General features: G+C 46.2%; 2 protein-coding genes across 2 annotated transcripts in view; one reads left to right on the top strand and one right to left on the bottom strand.

The window, feature by feature from the left end:
- Window positions 1-2641: 2641 nt before the first annotated feature.
- On the bottom strand, window positions 2642-8642 carry LOC137898597 (dnaJ homolog subfamily C member 11-like). The gene is made up of 16 exons (XM_068742642.1): window positions 8568-8642; window positions 7945-8074; window positions 7791-7864; window positions 7587-7688; window positions 7310-7438; window positions 7083-7205; window positions 6237-6310; window positions 5943-6132; window positions 5691-5776; window positions 5325-5441; window positions 5061-5216; window positions 4712-4781; window positions 4474-4531; window positions 3823-3965; window positions 2781-2910; window positions 2642-2667 (listed from the first exon to the last, which is right to left on the bottom strand). Exons 1-16 carry the CDS (start codon window positions 8640-8642, stop codon window positions 2642-2644), a joined length of 1683 nt encoding a protein of 560 aa, XP_068598743.1.
- A 1734-nt stretch (window positions 8643-10376) lies between these two features.
- Window positions 10377-18597, top strand: part of LOC137898358 (calmodulin-binding transcription activator 1-like) — a 40300-nt gene continuing 32079 nt past the window's right edge. The window contains exons 1-3 of the mRNA XM_068742386.1: window positions 10377-10401; window positions 12391-12483; window positions 16760-16863. Of these exons, the coding sequence (XP_068598487.1) occupies window positions 10377-10401; window positions 12391-12483; window positions 16760-16863 (222 nt within the window). The remainder of the gene's footprint in view (window positions 10402-12390; window positions 12484-16759; window positions 16864-18597) is intronic.

The raw sequence follows: 18597 nt of genomic DNA, 5'->3' as shown, positions 1-18597 counted from the left end.
ATCGAACGTGGCTGAACAGTGCTGGTGTTCTATTATAATTAAAATGTTTTTGCTTTGAACACTTTCATGCTTTGAGAAAAAAGTATATTTATAGAAGGGATCTTCAGTGGCCATCCAGAAGTATCTACAGAGATAAAGCTATCCTAGCTAGAGTCCAGTTGTGTGTGCGTGTGTGTGTGTGTTTGAATGGTTAACTCCGATGGCGTTGGAAGTGCATGTGCTGCTATGAGTTGTCTCGATTAAGATCCATGGTGTTGAGTCCTTTGTAAGGTTGTGGGCATGGGCACAATTGGGTTTTATTGTTCTCTGAGGGGTAAGATCAGAAGAACCCCCCCCTCGGTCTCTTATCGACCCTCACGGACACGTTTACAGCCGTTCGGTTCTCAAATGCACCATCTGCTGCGGTTTCAGATTAAATGCAAGCCACACTGGAGTGACTGATGTTCGACTCAGAATGAATGGCCTGACCGGGAGCGACTGCCACGCAATGAATGTTTGATTTGTAAAGACACGAGACGGTAGAGTTGAAGGTGGTTTGGTTTGGGCGATCTGATGATTGATTGTATGTGATGATCAGTCTAGCAGCAGTCTGTCTCCTTCAGCCGTGTCCGAACTTCACACAACCTCACCGACTAGCAGATCTACGTGAATAACGCTGTCGTGATGTAGCGAATAGATGGCTGCGCTGACTGCATGGCGGATGAGCGTGTGCCGGGAAGAACTATCTTTAATGCAATATTGTGTTTTAATGGTGAAAATGAATAGATTCAGTATTTGAAGTCTGGCAACATGGACAAGAGTTTGCAATGGCAGTTAAATACATTGTGATAATTTTTTGGTCAAATCTCACACAGCTAGACTAAGCTCATCTCTGCACTATCCATCATTTACAGCTGGGACTGCTTCGTGCCCAGCATGAACCCAGGCAGCGATGCTTGTTACGATGCTTACAGACCACTGGCCGTTTCTCAGGACATGCGCGTCTGACAAACGTTTAGTCTGTCTCACAGGCATCGTCGTTATTGCCGTTAACAAGTCTCACGGTGATGCGGTTTGTTTATTCACATCCCGGCTTGTCTTACCCCTTTATTGAGAAAGCGTTGTCTGTGCTGTAGTGCAAAGTGTTTCTGTGAAACTACTGTAAATAAAGATTTACCATTTTAACTTGCTTTTTATATCACTCTGCTTAAAACAAACAAACGCACAAACAACCTGCCTGGTCAAAAATACTCCAGAAATGAAACAATAATCCGATCAGTTCGTATTTATTGGATGAATGTTCAGGACATTGACAGAGTCAGTTGGATGGTTGAGGAACAGCCAGCAGCAGTTCCACTGTTGGCCTCATGGTGGCACTAGAGCAGAGGTGAACAGCTGTCCTGTTAAAATACTTCACATCCCACTTTTCAACATGAGCGTAGACAACCGGTGCCAAATGGCTACTATGATAGTGACTAGTGGCCTCCGGCATAAGGGACATGTCCTCCTGAGACCCGGCCCGTTGACACGCGTCCTCTGTAGTGGACAGAATGCTAACGGGCTGGGTCTCAGGAGGATATAGATATAATGTAGCACCTGCAGGAGGAATCCCCCAAAATAACATCTAATATCAAAATGTATCTGCTCTGATATCCTTATTGTGCAGAATCATCAGCAATGGCAAAAGCAACTGATCAAATCAAGAGAACTCGCGACGGCATGGACGTTTCAGTAAAGGTACATCTTCAATTCAGTGCTTCAGCAGCAACTTGGTAACTGACCCTTGTATGAATGTGTGTAAAATATTACCTTTGCTTTCTATAAAGCATGATTTGTCACATTTAATGATCGGGTTAACATTGGATTAAAAGGATATTTGTAATAATGTCAATGTAATGTGTGTTTGATAGTAAGAACTTTGGGACATTTGTAGCTACAGCTATTTACATCCAAACAGAGTGCATCATGCATCAGAGGATATTGGACCCCCCCCCCCCCCCCATCCCACTTCCCAGCTCCTCACAGATATAGCTTTGAGCACCAGTGTGTTCCCGCTGACTGGCACCCCGACGAGCAGCATGTCACAAAAAGGCATAATATATAACTAAAATTAGGATGAAACACTTGAACCAGGAAACACAAAACGCAATCCACAGTTTAGCCCGGCCTTGGGGTCACTGAGAAGCAATTCTGCATAGTGTTAATCTAAACATTTATATTATAACACGTGATTCAAACCTACCAGGGCGACGCACACGAGACAATGGTATCGGTATCCGGGGTGGAAATACAGCTCGGGTGTTAGCTCATCGTTGATGGGAATCGCTGCAGCATCAGTGCAAACTAAATTCAGGGACAGTGTCTGAGCTCCTGCATCGGTAGATCGGTGAGCAGCCCCGTCAGGTTGAGCAGACGACAGGGACACCAAGGTATCGTCACCTCAGCGAAGCTCTGAGCTGCCTCTCGTATACCGCTGCACCTCAGAGACGGCCCGCAGGAAAGGAAGGAGTGGAGCAACTCAATAAATACACCGTGACAGAGGAGGACCGGGGAAGAGAAGCAGACTACTTTACGTTCCCCCTCCATCCTTGGATTCTTCTGTCTATGCAACGTCTCTTTTTTACATGCATCTGCCTTCTCGTCTTCCAGCAGTGACAGGCTCTTAGGACTCGGCCTCTAGTCTGTGAGCTGAAACACAAAACGCATTCCTGTTAGGCCATGGATGGGAGTATCGAGCGGGCTGTAGTCATGCTGCATTTAGTGTGCAGCTCTGTTCTCAAACGGAGTGGCTGCATACTGACATTGCTTGGGTATCCGTAATGGATCAGTGTCTGCAGAGATGACTTGATGCATGGCACCTCTGAACTGGTACAGTAATTTAAGACTCTTCTCCTCTCCTACGCAGGGGTCATAGAAGCCCGGCAATCCTGCCTGCACATAAAGAACAAATTCCTACACGTGCATACAGATTGAAAGCGCTGAAACATATGAGGTCATTAATAATCATATTTTTCATGCTGTTTAATTTCTTGTGTCGCTAATAATCGGCAATATATTCTTAATGTTTATTACCAGCCGGTGCTTTATGGAAGAAACTAAAACATGAATGAGTGACGGCAGCTCCGTGCATCACCAGCGGAGGGTTCAGAACAGCATCCATTCTTTGGTATGTATATTTGAACATTGTCCTGCATGGTGTTGATGTCGAGGTATCTGTTTGCACTGGTGAAATTTAAAGTAAAAAAAAAAATGATGCAAGGTGGAAAGGAAGTGAAGAATCGTGTGCAGGCAGGCTGGAACGGGGGGGGTATCAGGTGTGCTCTGTGATGGGACGAAGGGACAGGTCTACAAGACAGTGGTGAGGACAGCCATGATGGACGGCTTAGAGACAGTGTCTCTGAGGAAAGGACAGGAGGCGGAGCTAGAAGTGGAGGAGATGAAGATGCTGAGGTTCTCCTTGGGAGCGACCAGATTAGATTAGAAATAAGAGGGACAGTGAGGGTCAGACGTTTTGGAGACGAGGTCAGAGAGACCAGACTTTGATGGTTTGGACATGTCCAGAGGAGAGACGGGGACTATATCAGTAGAAGGATGCTGAGGATGGAACTGTCAGGGAACAGGACTAGAGGACGACCCAGGAGAAGAGACATGGACGTAGTGAGGGAGGGCATGAGTGGCTGGTGTTGGGGAGGACGATGCAAAGGACAGGGTGAAGTGGAGAACGTTGGGTTGCTGTTGGGTTGCTGTGGCGATAAAACTATAATAAAAGGATGAGTAAAAGCCTGAAAGTTGAGAAACGGGCGATGACGACGGGCAGAGGCGAATGATGAGACGGACACTCACCTTCGAGGACTCTGTGAGGATGAGCTTGGAGTCCTTTATGAGGCATTGCAGAGGAACAGTGACGTCGATGACTTTAGCTTTCTCCCGCTTCTGGCTGGTGTCTGACACAAACTTTCCGTACCACGCATTCAAGATGATCAGACCTGAACCATAATGAACGGCACAAATGTTGAGTTGGCTTTGTGGAAGCTCAATTTAAAACCAGAGCGCAGGCCAATAGATAAGGACATTTTTAACATGGTCGGAAAAAAATTGTGAAATTGAGGCTGTCAACTTGTTCAGTTTTGCTTCAGCTACATTTTTCCTGCGGGTGTTTCACATCGGAATATTACAACAGAAATACTGTTGGCACAGTTCCCCGACTGAATGGAATCATACCGGTGTAACATGCGTGTGGTCTGTGCACAGACTTTAGCATCACTCGTCTCAAACAGCAGGAAATGATTGACTCAGAAAATAGATCTGGAGCGACAACATACGCTACGATGACGTTAACAACAAGCATGAAAAACGCGTTTGAAGTTCACACTTGAATTTCCACAAAGTTTTCACTGCTGGCTGCGTACTTTATGAAACGTTGTGTCTCGCCCTGTTTTAGCATCCGTGTGTGTGTGTGTGTGTGTGTGTGTGTGTGTGCGCGCGTTCCCTCACCCATGTTTGATTCTTCTGCTTCTATGATTCTCCTCACAGACTCCTGCATCAGCAGAACCTGCAGAAGAGCCAAGGGAGGAAGATGAGGAGGAGGAGGAGGAGGAGGAGGAGGAGGGGTAAAGGAACGCAAAATAGGATAGGAGAGACATGTTCAGACCAAATGAAGAAAGCGGATTCTTGAAACAACGATCGATGATCCCATGCACAACTCCTAAACTGTGTGGTTTCATGTACCCACAGCAGACTCCGCCTCCTGCTTCTTCCTGGCAATGTCTGTGGCGGAGCTCTTCCTTTGTAGCTCCAGCTCTCTGAGAGACACAGAGACACACCAAACAGACACCATTGTCCACTGGGATTAACTCTCCATGAGGACAGTGTGAGTTTAAAGAAACCCTGATAGCAATACAAATAGACATAACCAAAAATATCCATAAAGTGTTGTACTCTGGACTTCAGCCGCTGGTGAAGTTTCTAACTCTTCCTCATTCACACGAATAAAGACGTGTTCTTTTAACATTCTAGCATGGTGGCTAAGTGAATTACCAGGGGTCCTATTAAAATGGGAGGTAGTGAGAAGGTGTACTAACTGCTCTTTCTGTGTTTGTGTGTATGGGATGATGACCAGTCTGTGGATGACCGTGTAGACCAGCAGGGGTCCCACCGTGGCGTAGAAGACAGCGCTGGGGAGAAGCTGATCGGTCAGGTGGATGGGAAACAGGTACGTTTGACTGGCACGTGCCAACCTGCAGGAAGACACAGTAACACACGCACACACACACACACATCTAACTGTCATGCCGTGGCAGTCGGACCCACAGCAGAACGAGGTCACATTTTCAGTTATCCATTACTTGATCTTGAGTGTGACTCCGTGAGGAACCCCAATGCTGACCGTGGCTGACAGGACACTGTGGCGACTGATTTTCCTCTCCGCTCCATATTCTACCACAGTCCCAAACCAGCCGGTCCTGGACAGGCAAGGAGGAACACAAAGGTTTACAAAGGTACACAAAAAAGAAATGAACATCACAATATTCTTAAAAAACAAAACAATGTAAATACAGTATTATGAACAATTTGATATCAGGAATAGAAGCGGAAGGAAAGGAAAGAAAAAAAGTATTTGAATACAAATATTTTGGCGCAGTGCTTGTCTAGTGAGCAAAACAAATTACAGAGAGTAAGTCCTTGAAAACAGGATAAGCAGACAGACATACTTAACAGAGCCTTTTACTTTAGTCTGCTCCTCATCCTGGAACTTGTACTGGTAGCTCATCATCAGGTAGGAGTGAGGCACACCGAGCTGGAAGGGGTCAGGATATAGAAATACAACATCCATAATGGGGGAGGGGGGGGGGGGGGGTTAAGCGTTAGCTAAGGTGGATTTCAAAACGTTGAGCTTACTGAGGGCAGGCAGCGTCGTGCTGCATATTCAGAGCATGAGAATGTGTGCTTTGATACGCGTGCACCTGCAGAGCCAGAGTAAAGTGGCTGCTTTTTGTGTCCCGCACTAGGCTGGTGGTCATGGCGCTGTTGGGCCCCCATCGCCATTGCAGGTAACCCATGGTGTTCTGGTCCAGGTGGCGTGCTGTCATCAGAGAGCAGCTTGGCCTCAAACCTCGAGGTGAGAACTGCAAACCCCACTGAGCTGTCACGAAACTGGAAAGAAAAATGTCAGCGCCGAAGAAAAGAGAACGTGAAACGGATAGAAACATATTCTACACAGACGAACGCAGCTGAGCCATAAATCCGCCGCGCCTTACCACCGGGAAGTCACGTTACGGAACAACTTTAACCCAACGAGTGGCCCGAGTACGTCTCCTGCGCCAAACTCCACCTGCAGAGATGAATGCACAGAAGAAAAAACGAGCGTTCGTGCTTGAAAAGAAATCTGAATGATATAATTCTAACATGAAATAATAAGCACATCCAAAAGGCCTCATCAAAAACCCTCTAAAAGCGTCGTTGTGGTTGAGAGTTTAGTTATTACACTCTGCTTTGTAATTAATGTGCATGCTGCGTGCGTGTTGCGTGCGTGCTGCGTGCGTGCGTGTTGCGTGCGTGTTGCGTGCGTGCTGCGTGCATGCTGCGTGCATGCTGCGTGCGTGTTGCGTGCATGCTGCGTGCGTGTTGCGTGCGTGCTGCGTGCGTGTTGCGTGCATGCTGCGTGCGTGTTGCGTGCATGCTGCGTGTGTGTTGCGTGCATGCTGCGTGCATGCTGCATGCGTGTTGCGTGCATGCTGCGTGCATGCTGCATGCGTGTTGCGTGCGTGTTGCGTGCATGCTGCGTGTTGCGTGCATGCTGCATGCGTGTTGCGTGCGTGTTGCGTGCATGCTGCGTGCGTGTTGCGTGCATGCTGCGTGTGTGTTGCGTGCATGTTGAGTGCATGCTGCGTGCGTGTTGCGTGCGTGTTGCGTGCATGCTACGTGCGTGTTGCGTGCGTGTTGCGTGCGTGTGTGTTGCGTGCGTGTTGCGTGCGTGTTGCGTGCATGCTGCGTGCGTGCGTGTGTGTTGCGTGCGTGTGTGTTGCGTGCGTGTTGCGTGCGTGTTGCGTGCGTGCGTCCTGCGTGCGTGTTGCGTGCGTGTTGCGTGCATGCTGCGTGCGTACCTCTCCCCAGCCCCGAGCTGAAGTAACTCTTCGGACGCTCATGTTAATGCTGCCCCCTCCGCTCCCGCTGTGGGTGGACAGCGACCCCGACAGCACTGCCGTGTCGCAGTTTGTCAGAGGAGCCTGAAACGAGACACGAAAGCTGACAACGCTGACAATGCAAGAGTCACCCCGGCCCTGGAAAGTAGGTGTGTGGACGGCCAACGTGAGCGACTTTCTTCTTGCACCTCAATGGACTGGGAAATGTGCATCTTGCTGATTTCAATATGGGGAATCCCTCCACCTGGCACCGCTTCAAAATCCTCGTCACAGCAGTCAAACAGGTCTGTGGCATCCACACCGACGCTGATGGTTCCCTAAACTCAAAGGTAATTAGGGAAAGCGTGAGACAACAGTAAGGGAGAGGGACATAAGGTGAATTAGAAAATGTGTTGGTCCAAATGTAAATACAGAAAGGTAGCAATGTTGATAAAAAGAATGGCGTGTAAATGGGAACGAGCAAACCTTGGGGTTAGTTCTTTGCTGCAGCCTCCGCTCTTCTCTCTCTCTTTGCAACCTTTCGTACTCCTCTCGGATCTCTGCTGGCGTTCTTTTCCTCTCCACCAACTACACAGCATCATCGCCAGAAGAAATTGGAAGTGAAAACATGCTTATCCTATACATGATGTGTGAAACACAAAAGTATTGTGCTATATACACATGAAATACCTCCCAGCCTTCCACCTCGAGACCTTTCTTCCCAAAGATATCATAGATGGCTCTGGAGTGATCGTCACTCAGCACTGAGAGGACACAGTGAAATGATGGTGTCCAGAGCAAACGAGTGTTTTCTGATTTGATCTGAAGTGTTTAAATTCCTTACCTTCGTAAGCCTGGTGAACTTGGTTGAAAAGCTGTTCAGCCTGGCTTTTGAGCTCAGGATCTCGATGCTTATCCGGATGGTAGAGCATGCACAGCCTTCGATATGATGCCTTCAGCTCCTCCGGTGTCGCCTGTGACGAAAGAGGACACAATTAGATTACCTCTCTGGTTTCTTCTTTTTATGTGAAGTCTTTACGATTCTAGTTTTTATATAAAATATAAAAAATACAGCCCAAATGTTAATTTGAGCTTCTTTCATCCTACCCTTCAAGAAACAGAGTCAAGTTGTGGCAATGTCATTTTCATAAGGGTATGATATCAGCAAATGCTTCATTATACCGAGCTAATATTTATCCAGAGGAAATCTAATCAAATCAAAGGTGTGATTTGAGGAGGCGCTCATCGATACGTATATATATATTATATAAAAACATGCAAGTCCTGCGTGAATTCGAGTCTGGGAGGGTCTTTATCTTTATCTTTTATATCTTCAGCCTCAGCATCATCGGCCGGTCTCAACCCGCACAGATAGCAGTGCCTGAGCCGAAGGGAGATGCATCGACTGGAGTCTGGAGACTCGAACCAAAGACCTCTGATGCTCCCGCGTCACGGCGCAGACGGTACCTGTCTGCTGACATTCAGTAGAGAGTAGTAGTCTCGGTTATTTAACTCAAAATCATCGTCCGCGGACGCCGCCATGCTTGCGTTGAGCCCGGTCCCGCCCACTGCCTCTAACTCTGAAGGCTCATTGGTTTAGGAGAGGCGCGTCAGAGGCGGAAGTTCGTCTGACGCGCTCTGCTTGTCGCGTTTGAGCTCAAACATTTTTACACGAGAAGAAACATTAATTTTGAGCCGTCGAGCAGCTCATAGACCGTCAGCTAAAGGTTCTAAATGTATTTACTGAGTTTTACTTTCTTTATCTTGTCTTTTATTGTGATTGTTATTATTACTACTTTATTATTATTATTATTTCATTAAAGAGTTTTCTTTACTTTTCCTTTTTTCTTTCTTTATTTTACGAGTGTTTACCTAATTACTTGCCTCAGAAGATGCTTTGTTCTATTCTGTTCTGAAAAAAAGTAAAAAAAAAAAAAAAAGTTCTTGGTATCTTTATACACCAACCATGAAAAGTAAAAATTAGTTGATGCGTATTTTTAACAGATTTTTGAATCCGTAAGTGGGGTTTTCAATGTTAAAATTGAAAATATTGTTTCCAAACGTCATTCTGGATCCGGTCCAGTTGAAATTCGGTGGTAGCATAGAGCACCGCGCAATGTTACTGAAAATATAAAACCGATCCATAATCCAGGATCTCTTCTGGATCATCACCAAAATGTTATCATCTGTTCCTGGTAACAGTCCGAACATCTTCTGAAAATGTCTTCCACTTCTGTCCATAACTTTTGAGTTATCTTGCTAACAGACTGACGGAAAGACAAACGCCGGCGATTCCACAACCCCGGAGCAGCTAAAGTGGAAGCTGATAGACGGCTCAACGGCTCTCTGCATGCAAACTTGTGGGAAGATCCACGTGGAGATTGAGGCAGACATGCTGACAACATTTCTGTGAAAGGTTCGTCCAGCCGAGAGCCAGATCCTCACGCCTCACAAGTAAGAGTAAATGGAGAAGGCACCAGCTGGGTTTGGGTTTGGGTTTCTCATAGTGGGAGTGTGTTTGAATATAAATAAAAAAATGTGGTCTAGATTAAATTCCACTATTTAAAAGGGATAATCTGGTGTACAATGATATAGTGTCAATATAAGACAAATATTTTATTTCGTTTGAAAGAGACAAAACGAGAGACGCGCTTTCTATTTCTCTCCCGCAGGTCCCAGACGGGAAGCGGCGTCTGAGCGCACCGGCGAGAGGAGCTGTCCTTTCAGCACCGCGGCCTTCAGCGCTGGGACGAGGCAGCGGCGCGCCAGACCATAATAACCCCGACGCCGCCTGCACAAAGGACCGTCCGGAAAGGTTCGCAGTTTGAGGCGAGACGCGATCCTAAATCGGGTTTATCAGAAGTTTCATGTGAAGAAATGAGCGCACGAAGGGGGGGGGGGGGGGGGCGATGATGAGAATGATGATGATGATGATGCTGTGGGAGGCTGTCAAGGTGTCCTCGAATACAGACGTTTTTCAGTGACGTGAGGCAGATTGCGCGTGCGCGACAGGGGGCGTGGCCAACTGGACGAAACAGAGGGAGGGATCGATCACTTCGCGAGTCACCATCACGGATCCCCGTTTGGTCCAATCGTCTCACTGAACGCAGCAGGCTCGCCCCGCCACCCCTTCATCTCAGCCCCACCCCCCTCCTTGAGCTGTCCTCTCGGTGCACGCGCGTGCCTCCCCCCCCCCCCCCCCCCTTCACCGCCACCAGTAGGTCTAGTAGGAGGAGGAGGAAGAGGAGGAGGGATGAGGCGCGCGGCGGAGGGGAAATGGCTGCCGAAAACAAGCCGGAAGGTAAGAGAGGAATAACGGATTTTATTTCAGGCGGCAGAATCCTGATATTTGGGGTCGATACGAAGCCATGAAGGGACGGGGGGGAGGGGGACAGAGGGGGGACAGAGGGGGGGGGGAGGGGGGACAGAGGGGGGACGGAGGTCCTGGCCGAGCGCTGAGCATCTTCTCATCCGTCCGGACTGGTGCTGAAGCAGCGACTGTGTGGAGCGGGGGGGGGGGGGTCCCTCCGGTGTCTCCTCCATGAGAGGGAACGGGATGAGGAAGGATGAGAGTTGTTCTCGCTGAAGGAATTCAGACGCTCTCCGTGCGCGTGGGCGCGCGCGTGTTTATCTCTGCCCTCTTTTAAGCACGAGGAAACCTGAATCTACCGACTCACAACAAATCTCTCAACCCGGCGTTTGATTCATCCCGTCATGGCGTGCGCGTGCGTGCTTGTTTATGTTTGCGTAGGGGTGGAGTGTGTGTGTGTGTGTGTGTGTGTGTGTGTGTGTGTGTGTGTGTGTGTGTGCGCCTGTGTGTCCGTTTCAGGTCATGAATATCATATTTCATGATATAGTTTTACTCCCTCAGTGAGACCCTTGTTTCACGCTGTTCATGAGATCTCTGAGAATGATAAAAGTCGCGGCATGACAATATCTCCAGCTAAACTCATTGATTCTTTCTTTTTTCTGACTCCTACATTCTAAACATCCCATAAGGGCCTATTCTCAGTATCGCCTTCATTTCTCAGCTGAAACTCAACAGTTAAAAAGCCGGTTGAATTTGCGTCATTTTATTACGTCAGCTTTCTGTCCGAGATAATTTCATTTCGATTCATATACATATATTTAATTTGTACGTATAATTGGTGAGTGGAATGGTGATCCGATAGACGCACACAGGAAAGGCTGTGATAATTAAATCTGCACATCATTTTTTTCCAATTACTTTTAATTGAATGAAGTTAACTTGTTTTAGTTATTGGTAATGCGTTTTAAAATTAATTAAAAAGATAAGTAGGATTTAATAACACATTTAAATCTATTAAAATAAACCAGATTAAAACGTTTCCAAGTGGTCAGAATCTGTTTTCCAGAGGTGTTCCTCATCAGTGGAAAGTCGTGTAGAAATAAATCGGTACTCATTTATTTTATTGTTTTGTTTAATTGATTTTCCTGATTGCTGTAAATTGACTCTGGAAATGGCAGAACTGTTTAGTCATCTCTCCACTTGGGAGTGATGATGAGCAAGATTGCTCTGTCTACCTAATTATTGATTTACTTCAACCAGACAAGTAATATATTGCAATTGTGAAATATATTCTCAGGTGAGCATCCATACATGCAAAATGCATGCAGGCATGCAGGCATGCAGGCATGCGGAGTGCAGCTGTGGGCAAAAGGAAGGCTGGCCCATGGTCTGATCAGCAGGCACATAAATGTAAAACAATCTCCCTGCCCTACTGTACCTGCACGCACACACACACACACGCACACACACACACACGCACACACACACTGTCCATTGCCCTCTCAGTGTTATTTGCAGATGCAATAATCTAAGATGCTTGAATCAAAGCCCGATGAATTGGACGCAGCGTTCCACTCTTTCCATTTCCTGGCAGATGTGCGCGGCGTGATCAGCGGAGTACACTCGTGGGTATGAGAAGAACATTCAGCAGACAGAAATGAAGACCATCTCCCTCTGCGCTGGTTGGTCTACTTTGTAGCATAGCAACAGTGGTCAGGGAAACAGAAAGGATGAGAGAGAAAAGAAACTAAAGCCGGGTGCAAGTTAGTCACATACATGGAGGCAGTGTGCCGACTGTGGCCGATTGATTAGCGAACACAATGGCTGCGAGTTAGTGGATCAGAAAATGGATCCGCTCTCATGCGGGGCACTCCAGGCTTTAGTGGCGGAAGCCTAAGGTCAGGTGTGCAACTGCGGAGGAGAACCTGTCTGGAGCATCTTCTCATGTCTTTTTCTGTCTCACCGTTTCTTTTTTTATAGGACTGAAGAAGATAAGAAATCCAGAGCGAATGGTCAGGATCGCAGTCGGTTACACAGGACACGCCCCTCCAAAGAGTGACGATACTGACACCAGTAAGACACACAAATGCTCTTCACACTATTTGTGCATGCACGTGCGCACTTGTCTGTAGCCCAGGGTGACTCTGGGAGTGTGTGTGTGTGTGTGTGTGTGTGTGTGTGATCTGTTACAGAGCAGATGACAAGGAGACCTCAGTTGCTGCATCACATCATCCCGCCAAAAGGCTTTATTCCATTTTCATTCAACGACACGATGTTTATTCATGCGTGCCACTACATTGTTAGACACGCACACACACACACACACACACACACACACTACTCTACATAGACATAGAGGAGGCAGAACTTACTTTAGCCATCAGTAGTTTACTGTCACACCTAATCTGTGCACATGGTATTATGTATCTATAATCCTCAGTGGCCTGGTTAAACCAGAAGTGAGATGGAGTGTGTAATCTGAGGTCGCCGCCTGGTTGTGTATTTGTAGCAACGTGTCATTGCTGTGGTGTGTTAGAGGGACTACAAAGGCAATGATTGCTGTGATTGGTTATTGATTTCAGAGGACACAATGGAGATGCATGTCTCTGCTGCTGCTGTGTGTGTGTGTGTGTGTGTGTGTGTGTGTGCGTGCATGCGTGTGTGTTTTAGAGGGACAAATTTAAGGGAATTTAATAGATATGAGGCTGTGCAAACAAACACACTGCTTAGTGAGACGGTGGTGCAGGTGGAAATGATGGGTATAGCAAAGCAAGGACATGCTGTAACACCGCTTCCCCACACGCGCACGCGCGCGCGCGCGCGCACACACACACACACACACACACACACACACACACACACACAGAGTTCAATTTGTCATTTCAAAAGCAGCAGATGGTTTCATACCTACATCATACCATCTTATTTTTACTATCACAATAAATATAAAAAAAACAACTGAACTAAGCAGAGGATTCTGGTTCGGATGGCGGTTTAATTTAAGATGAGATTTGCCGAGCCTATCCCTGTCTTGTATCTTTTCTCACGTCCCAGCTGGAGGATTACTGGAAGAAAAGTTTATCAGCAGAATGATAAAATTAGCATGCACACCCATCTCTCCATCCCTTCCCCCCTCCTACCCTTGCTCTCCCTCTTTCCTCTTGCCTCTCGAGCCCTCTTCCTGCTCTCTAACTCATCTCATTTGCTGCCCCCCCCCATGCCCTGGCTCTCCCTCCTGCCCTGCCACCCTTCTATCTAGCTGCTGTGCAATGAGCCTTTCTTTCTGTCACATTAATTTCATTCCGAAAAGGGGCGAAATGTGGAAATTTCCCCCGATGCCTCCTAATATCAGTGGGGGGAGAGTTAAGAGTTGCATTTGGAGCATTTTTCTCTCTCGTTACTGAGGAGAGTTTCATAATTAACTGACAGCCATCTCACAAGGGCATTGGCTTGTTTCTGTGTTAAATATGGAGATGACGTTTTTATGAGGTAAAATATTCATCAGTCTGTGGCCGTGATCCTGTGATTCCAGTCTAAATGATGGCCTTGATTGGATACCAGAGCAATGTTTCACTTTGGCCCTCAATTTTCACTTTTTAGCACACATCTCTGTGTCTCTTTGAGCCACCAGCTCTATATTTACATTCTGGTTTTGTCACTCTTTTGAACGAGTGATCTATAAAAGTGTGGCTCACTGCTGAGGGTACGAAACCACGACGTCCGAAAACGGTTTTCAGATTCAAAAATAAGTGTGAATTTTCAAGTGTTTCCACATGTCCCAGGATGATTCATTAGAATCATCCAGTAACAAAAGAGTCTTTGCTCCATGTCACCATAGAGCAGTTCCACTGAGAGCCATTTGGAGCAGATGGAAAAGAGGATCGCGACAGTACTTAGAGGGATTTTATTTGTTATTTCTGAAATAAAACAGTGATGAATTCCTGGCTCAGCATTGTTAGAAATACTGGATGCAACCCTTTGGGATGTAAAAGCTAATCTGCATTCAACACATCTGCCAAGTTGGTCTTCCTTTGTACATCAGTGGTGAGAGCAAATGTGAGGATTGTTTAAGATGATGTTCTTGTCCATGAAGGTGTGCTTTGAAAGAGATTACCAAGGTCAATGTAAAAAAAATAAATGAAAAAGCCTCTCTGAGGCAAATTCTGTGATGGCCGTTCGTTGATTTGCACGCGTATGTGGGTGTGCATGCATGTGTGGGTGTTCGCACGTGCACATATGCATGTGCAATGGGCTTGTTTGATGTGGTGGTTCTGGTCTATTTCAAAGGCAAGGCTCCGATGAGAATTCTCCAGAACAGTAGGGGGAGGGGGGAGGGGTGTGGTTTAAACGCTGATTGGCATTCAAAGCAGAGACGGGGTGCTGCTAAAAACGAAATTAGGCTTTACCTAAACTACATCATTCAGCTGTTTAACTAAGCTGCTGCAGCGTTCAGCTGTTTGATTTTTTGTCTTCTCAGGCCTTCTATTAATAAATGCATAATTGATTAGGGTGAGCGTACGTGCCTGAACACCCCTCTGACTGACACAATACTCAGACACCTACACGAAGACACACACACACACACACACACACACACACCCTGACCAAGTCCCTTTCTTCTTTGTGTGTCACCATATTCCACCTCTTGTCCTTGTAAATGTATTACTTTCTAAATATTCTGTCTGCCTTAGTTTATTTTTTCATTAACTGTCTGTCCCTGGCTCATTGTCTCCCTGCGTCTTCCTGTCTCCTACTTTGACTCTCCCGTTCCACCTATCTCGCTTTTTCCATTTCTCTGTCATCTGCCCTCAGGTAGAGTATAATTCCTATCTTCCCAGGAGAGTCATGAATGGACGCCCTCTACTCAAATGCTTATCAATAACCTCTGAGTGCTTGCTCTCTTTGACTTCTAAGCAGCACACCCGTTGGGCATGAACTCACAAACAGGCACACTCACAGCTTCACACACCAGGGGCTCTATCTATGTATGGACACTTTGTACTGGTGAATTGCTATTTTCCTGAGGTGCAGTTGGATTTTTGCCTCATAAGCAACTATTCAGTGTTTTGGTGTCTGCTCGCGCGAGGCAGTGGGGAAAGTTTCACTGCTATTCCAGCAGTGCCATATATTTCAGATGGTGTTACAGTCTTAATGCGCCTTCAAAAACTACACAAACGTCTCGCTCTGCTTTGTTTCCCTGTTTTATTATTGTGTTCTTCCACCAGTAGTCACATTATTGCACTGAAAAGGGATCGAGTGAGCTAAATATTTGTCATCGTAAACAAATCCCCTGAAAAGACCAAAGCCGGCAAATGCTAGGCCATCTCTCAGTACTTAAATACTTCCCCGTCTCAGAGACAGCGTTGGATCTTTAAAGAAAGGTCACAAATGTGTAGCTGCTTTGTAAAGACATGGTAAATGTTTACTTAAATATCTAGGACCTATTGGTTCAAACATATATTATCTAGACAGAATAAAGAGTGCATTGTTGCCGACCACTTTCAGCTGCAAATTTGGTTATGATGGTGTATTAGATACTGACTGAAAACATGCAACTATCTTTGTTCATAATAATAAAGGAATATGTCACCCAGCACAACAGTGTTGCTGAGCGAGACTAGAGTTCTATTTCTGGGACAAATACGCCACTTTAGTCTTTGACTGCACAGGCATTAGTTGTCAGTGGGATCAATTCATTGATAATTTTTGTCTTCATTCCTCTGAGGAGGAGCTAATCTGGAGTCTCCACTCCATTACCAAATTGTCTGTATAAAACTGTTGAGAGTACAGTGCTTTTAAAGGGGATAAGAGATTCCCAAGCTATTGGCCATGATGGTTACCAACCCCCAAATGCACGGATAATTTATGGTAATGGCTTCTTCTTAATCTAAATGGCTTTCTGGGTGGACCCTAAGTGCACCATGCACCTCCACCTGCCCAAAAATAGGTGCGATGTCACTTCCTCCACACATGGGTCAGCTGGATTTGTCATTTAGTTTAACAAAATTAATTTATATATTTCAAGTTCCTGAACAGATGTTTGTGCAAATACACCTAAATGAGGACACATAATGAAATAATGGTGTGGTTTTTTTTCCCTGTGAAAATACCAATATAGCACCAGTAAAGAATGTGTTTAATTAAAAACACTAAAATGAGGCAGGAAATATCAAATTGAGGCCTTAACCACAGGACTCTCTGAGATTACATGGCAAATATTGACACACTCAATTGTCTAAATGATAATACTACACAAGGAGAGTTTGTATTTGCATTTGATGCAGATGATGTGTTCTGAAACGTATGACTGATTAAATACCCCCCCCCCCCCCCCCCCCCCCCGCTCCAGATGAACCGGGCCAGTTGAAGATCTACCTGCCTAAGAAGCTGCTGGAGTGTCTACCCAAATGTTCCTCTCTGCCCAAGGAGCGCCATCGCTGGAACACCAACGAGGTGGGAATGAGACACACACAGCAGGGAAATATCGTGTCAGTGAGACAAACCTTTTGTTGGCGACTCATTTCTAGCTAATGTCACATTGAGCGATGAGGAGGAAGCAACCAAACACAATCTCAGCTTTTCATTAGGGGACCCTAAAACTGTGACACGGAGACATAAAGAAGGCGCATCAACCTGAACTCACAGCTGAAAAGCCCACAGACTGTACTTTCGGTTTCAGGAGTCGTCGTCTCTTTTGCTTTGTTATCCACACAACTCTGGTTTCAGGATTTTTGGAATCAGGGGCTCCTGGGTCTCAAACTATACAGAGCTTGGAGGCGATGCACCAAGACATGAGGCTGCAGATTGAATGTTTCCACATATGATTGCCGCTGAGTTCAAAAGCCCTATGGACATAGAGCTAAGGATTGCTATCTGAACCTAACGTTGTTGCTATGCAACCATAGATAACTGTTGATTGCATAGCATATTTTTGCTCGTAAGAGGAAAACATGAAAAACTGACTGCTCATGCACAAAGAAGAGCAAATTATTTTAAAGTAACTTAAGGACTATTACTTCAACATTAAAATTCAGCTTTAAACCTTCTCATATTCTCATGACTACCGCTCATTATTGTTGGGCAGGGTTGGCCAAACATTCGCATCATATTTGCTGAATGAACAGTAACTAACTCAAACTGTGCTGCTGGCTAACCGGTAAATTGCAAATTGAGACCAAATTGGTTTAGAAGAACTCTTTACTTAGGGCTGGAAAACCCCAAGCTCAACTTGTGGGGTGTGAAACGCTTGCATGTAGTTCCAGACTCCGCTGTTAGCTTAGGGAAGTGTTTGATGGGTGGAAATGGATGCAGACATTTATCATCAATAGCTCCTTGGTTATGCATTGCACAGTTCTCCATCCGTTGTGATGCGGTCGGCCTCTGCTGAGACATTTTCTCCATGTGCAGGCTGTGCACTCCATTATGGATGTGTGTCTGTGTGTTTGTGTTATTGATTACCGAGTCTAGCATTGTTATGCAATGCAAAGCTGATTTGGCCTGTGGTTTTTCTCCCAGCAAAGTCATTACATTTTTCATGCAATTCTCTCAATGAAGGTCATACATGGAGCTAAGTACAGGGTGTGTGTGTGTGTGTGTGTGTGTGTGTGTGTGTGTGTGTGTGCGTGTGTGCGTGTGTGTGTGTGTGTAGAACAACGTGACCGCTGCTGGTTTGGGATTCCCACACAAAAGCAGAACCAAGAGCAGAACTTTGTGCACACCGTACAGGGAGTAGAGCAAAGCACCTTGTTATTGCTCCCTCTCCTGCCTCAGTTCCCTCTTTTCTCGACCAATCTCCTTTCCTACTTGCCATATATTCATTACCCCCCCCCCCCCCCCCCCCCTTCTCTCTTCCCATGACTTGCTTTGTGAAGAGGAGGTGCAGGCTCAGTTCAGGGCAAGGTTGGGTGTCCCTCAGTGGATTCCTTCAAAGCTCGTCTTCCACCCAGGCATGAAGTTTGTTGCATACTTAAACACTGCATTGTGTCTGCTGCTCCCCTCGCCCGCTGCTCTCAGAGGGGAGTCCTGTGTAGGCTCGTTGTGTGTCCCGGACACGTACCGTATATCTTTCAATGTCTGCATGTGTTTCAGTCATTGTGTCTGTTTGGGATGTGTACAGCTCCAAATAATTGCGTTTGATTATTTCCTAGCTGCTGTAGCGTAAGCGATTCTTTTATCGTTTTGATTTAG

This window comes from Brachionichthys hirsutus, chromosome 8 (assembly GCF_040956055.1).
Source record: "Brachionichthys hirsutus isolate HB-005 chromosome 8, CSIRO-AGI_Bhir_v1, whole genome shotgun sequence".
NCBI lineage: Eukaryota > Metazoa > Chordata > Actinopteri > Lophiiformes > Brachionichthyidae > Brachionichthys > Brachionichthys hirsutus.
This window is presented reverse-complemented; position numbering and strand designations above follow the sequence as displayed.

Coding starts and splice junctions, on each gene's coding strand:
- LOC137898597 (XM_068742642.1), bottom strand. CDS start 8,642: ATGGCGGCGTCCGCGGACGATGATTTTGAGTTAAATAACCGAGACTAC. Junction 3,966..4,473: donor AGCAGAAGAATCAAACATGG/GTGAGGGAACGC, acceptor ATTATGGTTCAG/GTCTGATCATCTTGAATGCG. Junction 2,668..2,780: donor ATTACGGATACCCAAGCAAT/GTCAGTATGCAG, acceptor TTTGTGTTTCAG/CTCACAGACTAGAGGCCGAG.